We start from the raw sequence: 14,395 nt of genomic DNA on the forward strand, positions 1-14,395 counted from the left end.
TATACCAGCAGGATTTGCAGAATGGAAATGAAGGGAGGAGACACCCATATTTGATTAAACTCTGCTTATGCTGGAATCATGCACTAAATATTGGATGACATCAGCAATCCTGATGTGTGGAATCGCAGTGTTTTCTGAAGGTTCAAAATAAAATAAACTGAAATCTTGGCCAGTGTATATGAAACAATAAAAATGCGTACTTAGTAAATATTGTGGTATTATAGATTGGTTCGTCTATTTTTACAAAACGCTGTAGATATGTTGTGCCTAGTTGACTGAATTGGACAATTCTTATAAATCGATATTCATATATGTTTTTCTGCTGTGCAAAATACACCTTTGAGCTTTTGCAAAGTGAAGTAATACTGCAATTGTTTATTGATTTATATGTCTATTTACAGATTCATATATCTCAATAACATGAAACACCCACCTTCTTTTGCAATTGATTAAGTATAGAAGCATAGAATAATCTCATCCTATAAATTCTATTTATGCACAGTCTTCACTTGAGCACCTATGGTGTTGTGCTGGTTGGTGTCCAAAACTTAATTTCTAAAAAAGTCATTCCATTGCCCCGTCAAAATGTCAAAACATTTCCAAAGACAATTAGAATATTTGTCCAATGTTGGCAATATTGGCTGAATTGGCTTCATCACTCTGTTCTCCTCCGCACTGAGAGCTGGTGTGTGGTGAGCGTTCTGGCGCACTATGGCTGCCAATGCATCATCAAGGTGGGGCTGCACATTGGTGATGGTGGAGGGGAGTCCCCATGACCTGGAAAAGGGCTGTGAGTGGATAGTCCAGAAAAGCGCTATATAAGTGCAAGGAATTAATATACTGTAGATGCCTCATATTACTACTTCCTGTGCTCCATCTTTCTAGTGATGGTTTGACTGACATGTCAGGTGCTGTCTATTTGTTGATCCTGTTCATGAAGAAAGGTGTAAGAAGGCTTAGATTCATTTCTCATTCCTTAAATCATTCCATTTGTATCAGTCCTGGCATTTGATGTGACAGATTTTAAACTGGCAAAGCAAAAACATTTAAGAAGACTCGTGTTTTCCAGCCATTTATTTTCTAACAGCTTAATCTATTTCAAGGCCAGATGTAGCTGGAGCCTATACTGGAAAGCAATGGGCACAAGGCGGGGTACACCCTGAACAGGACGCCACTCCATCCTAAGGCACACCCAGAAACAGACACATGTACTCACATATACCATTTTTTTTCCAGAAGCCAATTAATCTACCGATCTGTCTTTGGACTGTGGGACAAAACCCATGTGAACACAGAAAGAACACACTGTACAAACTTAATGCAGATAGTACCCCAAGTCCAGAATTGAAGCCAGGGCCCCAGCGTTTCAAGGTAGCATTGCAACCACTGTACCACTGTGCTGCCCTACTATACTGGTTTTGGGAGCTTAAAATCACCACGTGCAAAAAGGTTAAAAAATGAGCATATACCACGTAGGGATACAAGCAATCACAACACAAATCCAATGTTATAACAGGTGGTCTGCCTCTCTGCCTTTCAAACATGCAGGAGTTCAGTCTGAATACAAAAACTACAAGTTCATGATGGAGTGATATGTTCATTACAGGTCAGAGGGTTCTTCCAACAGATAGAAACATGCATTTTCTACACAGTAATTTTGTTGCAAACACACATATGAGTTATTTATGACTTTGAAACAAAGGTGCCAAACAAAGCTTTGGTGCAATTTGTGTTGCTGTTGCATAATAGTTTGCCAAAGTGAAATAATTCTCTTAACACCATTTTGGATTTTTTTATGGGAATGATAAACCACTTGATCTTTCAAAATTAATCTGTTTAAAGGTTTTACATTCTGAAGCATGTTAAAAAGCTGAATCCAGACCTCCCACTCTTGATAACAACCTGTCTAATCATAACATTGTCTATTGCTGCATGCACATTAAAAATTCTATTATACAGATGAAACTTGACAGAACACATTACTCACTGGTCTACATGACAGATGAGTAGGTGGGTAGTTTTTTTTTTTTCATCACCATAGACAACACTACTTTACAATGAGCTACCCATCATTTAATTGTATATATTATAGAAGTTTATTATTAATTTTATGTATGTAGATTATGATTAAATAAACCTTGAAAAGTCAGAATATATATTCAAAATATGGTTTATAAATTGGGGTCTATCCTTTTCCTCCACTTGAAGTGATGTGTTATTAATTCCACTCTACAACCGCAGCCTCTCGAGCTGGCAGGATTGGTGAAACGAGGGTCGTGCATGTTTTCCTCAAAATGTTGAGGAAACTGTCAACTGACTGTCAAGCCGTCTTCGTCTTATTTACTTTGCAAGACCCACAGAGTCTACAGTGGAGTCGGCACCCAAAGGAGGGATAATACTTCCCTCTCGACAGACTGCAGGCTCAGAGGCTCTCAGGAAGTCTAAGAGATCTGTGACAGAATGCTCTATCCCCTGTGCACTGCAACACTCCCACACACAACCACATGCACTTTACAACTAGGCTATTATTTAAATATACAAACTTTTAATGTATTTCACTAACTTTTACTGCTCCGAATCTAGTGACTTGTTCCAAGCGGGCTCACGTAATTAATTATACACTTAATACCACTGGAATGTAAGAGTTAACCCAAAACACATTACACACATACTTACATGAGAAACAGCATTCCACCGTTTTGTAAAAACCCTGGCTTAGACCCCAGGTCCACAAACCCTCCATAGAGGCTGGATTTATTGCTGCCTGCATAAAAAAATGCTCTTTCTTCAGAAGGGCTTAATGTTTTGAAGGGCCTGCACTCTGGTAACAGAGAGTGGCTTCAGTTTGGATCTCAGGGTAGTGTATTGTAGTGTTGTGTAGTGTGACAAGATCACTGTTGCACAGGAAGCCAAGGAGATCCTGGTCAACTCTGGCGATACTCTGCCAGCTCAGAAACAACCCTTGTGGAATCGTGGTCACATATGGCAAAGGACATAGCTCACACTTTAGCCAGTGAGATCCAGACCTTTCAACGATGTGCATTTAAAGACTGAAACACTTAACCTCTACCTTAGACTTTCTGGGATGGCACGTTGAACTCGGACTTGGCCTTGAGGCTAAAGACCTTGGGACAGTGGGAGATGGGGAAAGTGTTATTTGCATAAACAAGTGGATAACTGTTGATCTATCACTTTTCTAACCACTTTATCCCATACAGGGTAGTGGAGGAGCCTGAGCCTATCTTGGCAAGCAATGGCCAGAAGTCAGGATACACCCTGGAAGAGACAGCAGTCCATCACAGGGCACGCGCACACGCGCACACACACACACACACACACACACACACACACACACACACACACACACACACACACACACACACACACACACACCAGTGCCAGATTTTCTAGAAGCCAATTAACCTAACAGACTGTCTTTGGACTGTAGGAGGAACACTGAAACACCTGGAGGAAACCCACACAAACACAGCGAGAACAAACAAACTCCGGGCAGATAGCATTCCAGGAACTGAACCCAGGTCCTGCGACAGAAGCCATAGTGCGCCAGAACGCTCCCCACACATCAGCTCTCAGTGGGGAGGAGAGCAGTTCTATTTTTCATGAGCCTCCCTTATGCAATCTGCCTGCAGTTTGTAGTTTAACGCAACAGCCCCCTCAGCATGCTTCCCTCTTCCCTCTTTTCGCCTTTATTTCCTACTAAGTGCATGGGCAAAGACTCTCGAGGAGCCCCAGGAGACCTTTTCTCCATTAATGGAGCTGTAACTGCTATTTCTTGAAAGAACCCCGGGTATTGGCTTCAACAACAAGGCTGTATAGCTTCTTCCTTACTCTCACCACCATAAAGAAGAAGATGTGTAGAATAGTTAAAATAACAGGAGGTGATTTGACTTGTGTCGCTAGTTTGGTAGTTAGTAGGTAAGTGATACAAGGATCTCATCCAGCTGTTTCTTGAAATAAGCCTGGGTATTGGCTTTGGAATGGCTGGCTAGCTAGTTCCAAAGCACCACAACCCTTTGAGTAAAGAATTGGCTCTGGTTCCTGATTTTGAATACATTTCCATATACAGTAGTTTCCAATTATGCCCTCTGATTTATGTGTTCCCACATAACGTCCCAAAGAACGTCATCAAAAGCCTTCTGAAATTCTAAATTAATCATATCACACACCCTGTGTGTATCCATTACTGCTGAAGCTTGTTCAGAGAACTGCATAAAACTGCAACTAAAGGATTTTTTTCACATTTAACTGTAAAATTAAAGTGCACTGCTGGAAAGAAACCTTTTTAGCAATTGCAGGTTGTACAGTTGGTGCTTTGGATGTAGGCAAATGGTGCCATCTTCCTGCAGCTTCAGTGTTTAGAACAGCACAATTGTAAAATGAGGCTCTTGAAAAAAATAAAATAACCTATGTAATTTAGACTAAACCAATGTAAATTAAATTCATATCAGATATAATTTGATGAGTATGAAGACTGGTCAAAATCAAATAAATTCAATAAATTAGACTTTATTGTAAAATGTACAATGAAAGAGCAAAGGTAAGCTGTGTACAGTATAGTGGATAAAAATGTAGGGTTATACACTGTAATTGTAAACTACTGTACCACATTGGTATGTACTGTATATGTATGAAACCATACTTTTTTTCATAAGACTGTATATTATAATACAGTATACTGTATTTTATAGTACTGTGCACGGCAACATAAATACACTAATTAACATTAGGGCACTGCTCTCCTCTAAGCTTATAAAATATAACTGCATGCAAGTTCTATAAACTACTGATGCTAATTCATTATACAGCCACAAATACACATGTATTAACACTACCTTTTAATATATGTAATCTAAGGAACAAATATTGGAAGTCAAAGTTTTAATCTCATTTTAAATTCCAAGAAAAAAATATATTTCACTCCCCCATAACCACTCACAACATAACAGGATTATTATGATTTAGGTCAATCCCACAACATTGATCTTTTTACTGTTTAGAGATCATTTTTGTTATTTCTCTGTATGATTCAAATTGGTGTTATGTTAAAATGTGAAGTGGCATTGAAATATCTAAGTCATTTGAATGTGTAGGCAATTGAATGGGCATGTTTCCTTCAATTCTGGAAACATCCGTAGTCCTTCAAAGTAGGTCCTTTAAGCTGTTAGACAAGGAAATTTAAATTTAAATTTTGGAAATTTCCTTTTGAATGTTTATGCTTGGTCCGGAAATACATTAATCTAATTTTTGGCAGTCTGTAGGTTCTTTGTTTTGAGAGTTTTCTTTAGAACAGGTGTGCACCTTGAAAAATTGTCTACTGATCCTTGTTCAGGATTTCAAGTTATACAGCCACGACATTCTGTTCTTGCTTGTTTACTCTAGGATTTAAGAGAGGCCTTTTAACATGTTTTTCTTCTTTTTAAAATGTTTTACTTCTCAGTAGTTGATCTGTCTGCTCAGAGTAACATTTGTAAAATATTTGCTTTCCTTTTGTAGCTACTGTACAAAACATTCTGTGAAACATTTTGTGAAAATGTTTTGTCAGAGTATAATTACATTTTGAATAATGGAGTTCAGTTAAAAATATTAGAAACATCTTGATATCATTTAATAATATAACTGAACGACTTATACCTGCAATACTATGTATTTTTATTTCCAATTACTGTATAAAACTTTTATAAATAAACACAATATTCTTTCAAAAAATAATTTTAAAATATTATAAACAGGACAAATAATTCCAAATAATGGTACTGTCTAGGGGGAAATACGTCAATTTCAAAACCAATAAACAGCACATAATTGTTAGTGCTCGGAAGACTTTACCATCTCTTACTTACAAATCCTAAACACTTAGTTGCTAAAAGGGAATTAAAATGATCTTAAAATCAATTGGTTATATTAAATTGCGTGTTTCGTTGGTACCATTGTAAACATTCAATTTCACGAGGTAACAGCTCCATCTAGTGTTCACAAAAGACGAAACGTATTTTACATATTATTATGCGTAGTTTTAGTAATTCCTTTGTAATGACCAAACTCAAACAAGTCAGTCCACCCGAAAACAATAATTTCCAAAGATGTCACTTGACGATGGATTATGAGGTCTCTATAATGGCAAGCTACCAATAGTAGATGAATTTAGAATATGTGACAAATTGTGTGTACCGGTTCTTTTTGAGATCTTCTGAATATACACTGTGCTTTACGGACCTCAGCATAAAACTACAATGTTCAAATCTGGCATCCCGTCTGTCGTGTACCCTGCGTTGTGCTCGTTGCTTGCAGGGATAGGCTCCAACCCTGACTTGAATAATGTGGTTGGAAAATTAATCACACATAGTTATAATGTTGTACTAAATTAACATACTGTACATCAAAGCAGTTTGTAAAATATCTTTAAACACTGGAAACCCATGTCCTGTTTGAAAACATTTTGAGCACGTCTTGTTCCTTGGTCAATATTCTGCAAACATGCAATCAGACTCCACCGTCCATTAAACCTGAACAATTTCAGGTGAAATCGATAAGCTTGTTGTTCCGTTTCTGCTTTTAAATCTTCGGTGGTGTGCATGTTTACCTAACATGTTGAATCTTACAGTCAAGGGCCAAGCCAGTCGTCCAACGTGAATGCAAGGGAATTCATTTGAAAGAACTCAGGTGGCTAAATTTCATGTCCAAAATTGTCTTTTCAAATTCTCAACAGAATTCCTGCTTGGATATTTTTTAACAATAAAACATTTTCACTCACTAATGATTATTGAGCTTCTAAAGTCATACACTAGCCATGAATGCTTACAGCAAATTGATGAATGAAACTTTCTATTCTGTGCTTTTTATTATATGCCTTTTTATGGACACATTTCTTATTTCTCTTATTTACAGACGATAGGTACAAGTATCTATCTTGATACTACACAGACTCTTAAATAATAAAGAATTGAATAATTACCAATGACAGCAAATAAACCTGCAAGTGATCTATGGTTTTTGAAAACATGCAAAGGCCCTGCTGTGTTCCTGAAAGTGTGAAAAACACTCTTTGCCTCAGGGGTGCTGTTCAGGTTGTTTTTGAAAAGTTTTTTATATGTGGTCACGACCCGTGGCAAAACCATAAGGGGTGCTGAAAACATTAATTGTGGTAAACCAGATTGGTAATGCTAATTTGCAAGACAAATGTAAGAGTTTGCAGTAAATAACATTTTTTAACTGAATTGTATATCAATAAGAAATATATTTAAATGACCCCGGATGAGCTCATTCTTCACGGCAGTGAACTATAACACCCTGAAGTGAACAGAACAGCACTGGATACATGCTCCACAAGCAGCACGACTCGCCTTAACTGAATTAGGCATGAATTTGATTACATTTGAATTGCACTCCATACAACGTGCTATAGCTGTCCCTCACCCTTTCCTGCAGGGTGGACTCGTATGTGGAATGTGGGTATGTTATTCACAATTTTAATTGAACGTTTCTGTAACTATGAATATCAGGTATGATTTAAAGGGATGAATTCAATCATGCTATCAAGGCACCGTATTAAAAGTAAGAGCACAGGAAGGGTTTAGAACAACAGTGTGTAATTTATCATTTGCTTCATCCAGTTGGTATTGTTCTGCGAGCCCAAAGCCATTTTCCTGAAGGACCCAGGTGATTCAGCTTCTGCACTGATTTGATAGCATGTTTCTGACCCATAAAGGTGATGGGATTAAAAATAAATGGTTGTTCTTATTTCTATCTCCACTTCTGATTACATTATGGATGCCCGGTGCCAGGTTCTCATACCAAGTATGATGAAGTGGGTTGGGGTTGCATGTGTCTGTCATTCTCAGGATTTTGAATAAGTCACTCAGATTTCCCAAGTGTTTTTAATTCCAAGTCAGAATGATTCATTTTTTCCCTACAGGTTCTTACAGGTCATATCTTTTGCTAGTGTTGTTCTGATCACTCTTATACTTTCCTCTGCATTACAGAATTGCACATTTGCTGTTTTTTTTAAACCTTCAGTTAACTAGACAAGTGATGTGAAAACATATTCTTGGTTGTTTGGCAATCTGGATGAAGGTACTCATCTACAGCATGCAGCTGTGTTTAAATGGAATATTCTGATTGACGTTTCTTGCCCAACGGTACAAAAGCAGTGTCTCACCCAGGATTTGAACCCACAACAATTGCAATTTCAAGAACAAACACTAGATTACAAATAGCAGACAATTTAGCCCATCTGCCCTAATTGCTAATTTATCCAGGTGGGGCTGTACATTGGTGGGGGTGGAGGGGAGACCCCATTACCTGTAAAGTGCTTTGAGTGGGGTGTCCAGAAAAACGCTATAGAAGTGTAAGCAATTATTATTCATCCATTTCTTGAAAGTAGTCTGGATACCAGCTTCAACTATGGTGATAAGAGTCCTAACCACCATATTTTAGTATTGAGATTTTGTTAACCACTAAATCAATGCAGTGATCAATTAGTACAAGATAGGTCTAACAACTTTTTTTTTATATGGTTCAGTAGTCATGGTTAACTGGTATGAAAATCTTATCCAGCCTTTTCTTCAAAGAACCTAGGTCATCAGTTTGAACAACATGGCTGGGGTGCGTGTTCCACGCTCCCACAACCCTCTGTGTACTTCCAGTAAGTGCCACCTGTTCTCACTTTTAAATCACTTCCCTGTAGTTCCAACCCGTGTTGTCTGGTTGGTGTTTCACTCTTCTTTCTGATTGAAATCCACTAGCTGTGTCCATGCCTTTGAGGAGTTCTAAGACTCAAATTAAGACCATTCCTGTTTTTATGTGCTCTCACGGCTCTTCTTTGGACCCAGAGCAGCAATATTTTTTTATTATGGTGAACATATTATTTATAAAAGTGATTTTACTAGTGCACTGTACAGTTTTAACATAGCATTCTTTGATTTCAGTTCTGCATTTTTAACTACATAAGCTTGCATTCCATTTTTAACATTGTCTGCTTACAGTGTCTAGATTTCCTACAGTATCTCGATACATACGTGTGTTTATGTATACATATTATTTCTATTGAAAATAATGTGACAACAGAAACATCTACATTTTTCCCCTAACTAGCCTTACTGGCTTCAAGCTCAGTGTTAAATATTTTTTTTTACTTTCTGTTATCATTTTATAATGGCACAGGGAAGCAATGGTTAACAATGCTGCCTCACAGCGCTGGGGCCCCGGGTTCAATTTTTGGGATACTATTTGCATGGAGTTTGGATGCTCTCCCCATGTCCACTGGAGAAAAACTGGCCCTGGTGTGAGAGCGTGTGTCTATGTGTGTATGCCCTGCAGTGGACTGGCGTCCTGTCCAGAGTGTATCCTGCCTTGCTGGAAAAGACTCCTGCTCAACCGCGACCTCATAATAATATGAGGTAAAATAATGAATGGATGTTAGCACGGTTGTGGTTTACCATTTTACTATCCCTAAGAATCTGATTGCCACAAGTACATTCCTGTAATTTAGGTGGGTAGCTGCGTCAGCATGCGTAGGCTGCAAAGGAACAAGTAATAGGTTTATTCCATGCTGAAAAAAAGAAGAAAGAGAACACAACGTTTCGGCCGTGGAGCCTTCTTCAGGTGTCACACCTGAAGAAGGCTCCACGGCCGAAACGTTGTGTTCTCTTTCTTCTTTTTTTCAGCATGGAATAAACCTATTACTTGTTCCTGTAATTTAGTATTCTTCTGCAACCTCACCTGTAACAGAAGTCAGAAGTACTGGGAGTTTGGTCTTGTAAGTGCATGCTACATTAGCAATTTTATTTAGACAGATCTCCCCGCTCTGCTGTAACACCTGCAAAAAGGTCACCCATATCTCTATTAATGCCTGCACATTGATATGCACTTTTGCATTCATTAAAAAAGTCTTTATTTCAATGAGGTCTTTTAATTGGCCTCAGTTATTTATTGTCATTTGTAGAATCCTGAAGAAATCTCGCAAATGTACAGTGAAGGCCACACTGCCATTTTTTATAGCCATTATTGGCAAAATAACATGGGTACATCATAATTGTTTGTTATATATCTGCTGAGTCAAACTGCCACATGTGGCACGCACAATTGATAGACCCACACTCTATCAATGCATTTGGCGTCATCCCAGAACCCAGTTGTGAAAACTAAAAAAAACAAAAAACAAAAAACCCAGACATTAATATGGTTTCCCTCCCAAGGCTTCTAAAATTTTCTGTCTCTCTTCAGCAGCAGGCATGTCCGGTTTCACTCCATCACGTCTCCTCTGAATCATTATGTTGTGCTGGGAAACAGGGGAGAAAACTGTGGTCAAGTCTCTGATAATTCATAAAGCCATAAAGCACTTTCTTGTAATAGTAACCATATCATTCTGATAGTGCTGATCACAGTTGTTTTTTGAATCTCATAAGATCAGTCATAACTGATAACTATATTACCAATCAAGAAAGTATACTATGAATAAAGATAATTTACAACAGCTGCAACTGGTAATATATGGATATCTAAATAAATCTACAAAACTGAAATTGCTCATTAGGAAATAACCAAAATGTACACATGCAGAGTATTCCTGTCAATATTAAAACACTACATATATAAACCACAGAGTACACCACATGCAAGTACAGTATATTTCAAACAGACCAGAAATACTTACCCAGAACTTTCTGCAGTTTTTGTATCTTAGGAAATAGGCTGAACACATGTCTCTATTGTAGTTATTTGCATCTAAACATTTTCTAGAACCATCAGTTTCCTTGGATAAAACATAAGACAAAATCACATTTTAAAAGGACAACTATATACAGTTGTGAGAAAATTTGTTATATGGATTTCGGCATGGATGGCGCCTAAAATAAATAAAATCAATGATCTTGGTTGTTTAAACCATTTGTTCAATAAAGATATGGCAATATACAATGTTGTGTGTGTTGCTTGTTAAATAAGACTGTCTTTATTTAGTATGACTAAGATGAAGATCGGATCACATTTTGGGGCCCATTCATTCAGAAATCCATATAATTCAAACCTTCATTCAATTCAAAGGACACTTTTTCTGTTTTCTTTTACACATTTCAGTATTTACCTCTATACATGGATTGGTGTCCTGATCTCTAAGTTTGCGTGCATTAGGAGACATCTTCTGTACCATCTGATAAAAGTCTGAAACTAAAAAAAGGAAAAACATCTGTACTAATAAAAGCAAGATTATTAATGGTCACTTCACTCACACTGCTAACACTGAGAGCTTGTGTTTGTAGACCTTATCTAGACACGTGAATACTATGCTATCACTGCTATGCCTAGTTAATACATCTATTAAAAATATAATCAATAGACTAAGATTAATATAGATACGCTGATATTTCCGGATTTATAAGGGAAAGTTAGTAGTTTTTGAATGAGCAAGTCAACAGAGTTTCAGAATAAACTAACTCTTTCATTCGAGGTATGAATAAGGCAACAGACAACAGAGATACTCCAAATCCATCAGTGAGTTTACGGAGCCATCATCCGTTTTCGACAGCACAAATCCTTTAACTCTGATTGCTTCTATCTCTCTTGTTCATTTTATTCTGCACCTTCACTGATCTGCATTATCCGACTCCTCATATGAGCTCTATAATGCAGCTACATTCCATACAAACTCATAGCCAGGCCGCAGTACTCAGCTTGGCAACTCAACCACAATGTTTCCAAGCAGACCAGATTGTACTAACCGACTCCCAATACTGCCTCACCCGGAGCTGTAAAGGAATTACACAAGGCAGACAGTGGACACTGGTTTTCCACCGATCCTCAGGTTAAGGTCACTCAAGGACATTCACTTTCTTATTTTTAAGCCACTGTTGCTTTGTGTTGCTTTGGCCTAGAGCTTTTGATCACTGCCTCCTTGAAAAGTGAGGTTTTTTTTTACCAGGGTGCCCTCTACTATTTGCCTGTACTTTGCTCCGTCCACTTTCCTAACCAGCTTTCCAGGTCCTGCTCAGGAGAAGCAGTCCTATTGCAAGATGCTCTCCACCACGCTTGACTGTAGGGTTGGTGCTGACTGGGCTGGTTCTGTGTCAGATGTAACACTTCGCAATCACACCAAGAAGTTGCAGTTCTGTCTCATCACACCACAAAGCCTTTTGCCACATGTCTGCAGCATTAAAAATGCCCTGATGCAACCTACATGTGGGATTTGAGATGGGTTTGCCATTCAAGCCAGATTTCTGGAGTGACTGGGATATTGTTAACTGATGCTCACTTTCTCCCCTCTCAGCCATTGAACTCTGTAGCTCTTTGGCCTCAGTTTCCTCTTTGCCTGCTATTCGGTTTGGAGGGAGATCCTGATCTAGGCAGCATCTGGGTGGTACCGTACAATCTTCCTTCCAATTCTTAATGGTTAATTAGATTGTTCAGAAACTTGCATATCTTTTCAATATTATCCTTCTCCAGAGCTGTGTTTTCAATGACTATTTCTAACCTGCTTTAAAAGCACCTTAGTGTTCATGGTTGAGTCTTTGCTTGAAATACGCTATGTGACCAAGGAACCTCACAGAGACGGGTGTTTTTATTCTGAAATAATGAGAACCATTACTATTGCACACAGAGGTCATTCCACTGATTGTGTCTCATTGAGGTAATTTTGTACCTACATTAATACAGGTCTCCAATGGCACAGGGTTTGAATACTTACACAATAATGAATTTAACATTTTTATGTATTATCTTTTTTTTACTTATTAATTATTGAATTATGTACTTTGCTTTGAATGTGTGGAGTAGGTGGTGTTAATAAATACTCATTTCTACTTCAAAGTTATGTTATGCCAGGACTGCACGTTTTAAAGCTGTGCAAGAGTCTGAATACATTCGCAAGGCCCTGTTTATGTTCATGGATTACGAAGCACGGCAGCAACTAACATACTGTACGTCCAATTCATGGATCTCCTAGCAGGTTGTTACCATTGAATTTGCTTAGAAAATACAACAAACCTCTGGAAATTACAAGACACTAATGTCACAAATAGGTTTCTGTCTCTTTAGGGAAAACAGTAACTTTTAAGTAACTTCTCATTCTTCAATCCCAGGGCAGTGTGGAGTGGTTGTTCAGGCTCATAAATGGAAGAATGTCAGCTCTCCTCCTGGATGGAACAGTCTTTTTATACACTTGAGCAAGCGAGCTCACCCAAATGCCCAGGTGCATAAATTGTTAGAAATACACAGTAAGCTCTGCACATAGGTGTCAAATAGTTTAATAATATGTTTTACACAAGCGATATACTGTATGTGTATGTGCTGTGTCAATTACAAGATAGCAGGACCTGTCCATGTTTGTGAAACTTTTCGGAAAAGCAGAAATTGTAGGGCAGCTCAAGGTTATGGGTCTCTCCAAGCTCAGGGGTTATAATATTTGCAGTTACTGGAAATATTTGCGGCGCTAGGGTTCAGTGCGACGTTCTTGCTAAGTGTCCTTGGAGGGACACTTAACCGCCGGGGCCACCACCAGAGGCTGCGGATTACCTGCTCATCAGAAAGACCGCAAACTGCCTCTAGTACAAATCACGCGATTAAAGCCCTCTCAGATGGGCAAATAAACTGGAGTACCTGAACGCAGCCTACTGTACATGCCAGTTTCCCGTCTTCCACTATCGGCCTTCATTGCACACCGTGTGCCGCGTCTCCTCTAACGCAATCCTGCCGATTTTGTAGAGACACATCAACACTGTAACCTGCGAGCCCGACAAATCGGATCGCAAAATATCGTCCGATTACCTATTTTTCCGCTCTAATTTAAATTGCATATTGCCTTGGAGATCGGCGAAGTCCACGCAAATGCTGTATTTCTGGAGAGCGCAGCCGACTGTTGTTATCGAACTGATTTCAACGACGGTTGCGGAATTTCACGACAAGGACCATCTTAATTCGCACGAATGGTTGAAATCGTATCGGTAACGAATTATCCGTGTTTGCTTTACAGAACTCGACCTCTGCAACACTGTATTTCAATACTCACGTTCAAACCACACTCAGGACGTCATTTACCAACACAACCACCAGACTTCGCCTTAGATCTGCCCCCTTTTTCAGTGACAGTAACAAGCGCCAACCGCGGTTTGATCAAATTGGAGACTGACAGCCATTAACGTGATTGAAAGGCCTAACGGCCACAAGCGGCTCGCAGCTCCTCTTCTTCTCCCGCCTTTCGCCGCCAATGATCGCTGCGATGCTCTTTTTGATTGACATGCCCGAGGACGAGTCAGAAGCCAGTGTCGCCGCAACCGTGCCCGCTGTAAATGGCGAAAGTGAAGACTGACAGCACTGTGAGCGAATCAGAAAGGTCTGATGGGTGGAGCTACGGGTGGGCGTGGTCTAGAGCCCACGCTAGGTTGCA

General features: G+C 39.0%; 1 protein-coding gene across 1 annotated transcript; it reads right to left on the bottom strand.

Moving 5' to 3' along the window:
• Window positions 1–9,886: 9,886 nt before the first annotated feature.
• On the bottom strand, window positions 9,887–14,183 carry chchd7 (coiled-coil-helix-coiled-coil-helix domain containing 7). The gene is made up of 4 exons (XM_088919617.1): window positions 14,018–14,183; window positions 11,102–11,184; window positions 10,673–10,771; window positions 9,887–10,297 (listed from the first exon to the last, which is right to left on the bottom strand). Exons 2-4 carry the CDS (start codon window positions 11,165–11,167, stop codon window positions 10,193–10,195), a joined length of 270 nt encoding a protein of 89 aa, XP_088775743.1. The 5' UTR covers window positions 11,168–11,184; window positions 14,018–14,183; the 3' UTR covers window positions 9,887–10,192.
• Between the last annotated feature and the right edge of the window lie 212 nt (window positions 14,184–14,395).

Source organism: Atractosteus spatula, chromosome 6, assembly GCF_055471065.1.
Source record: "Atractosteus spatula isolate fAtrSpa1 chromosome 6, fAtrSpa1.hap1, whole genome shotgun sequence".
Taxonomy (NCBI): domain Eukaryota; kingdom Metazoa; phylum Chordata; class Actinopteri; order Semionotiformes; family Lepisosteidae; genus Atractosteus; species Atractosteus spatula.

Bases quoted from the DNA above. Each gene is read 5' to 3' on its own strand.
- chchd7 (XM_088919617.1), bottom strand. From the start codon at position 11,167: ATGGTACAGAAGATGTCTCCTAATGCACGCAAACTTAGAGATCAGGAC. The intron at 10,772-11,101 runs GTAAATACTGAA...GTTTTATCCAAG, and splicing joins ACACCAATCCATGTATAGAG to GAAACTGATGGTTCTAGAAA. The intron at 10,298-10,672 runs GTAAGTATTTCT...CCTGTTTCCCAG, and splicing joins AAAACTGCAGAAAGTTCTGG to CACAACATAATGATTCAGAG.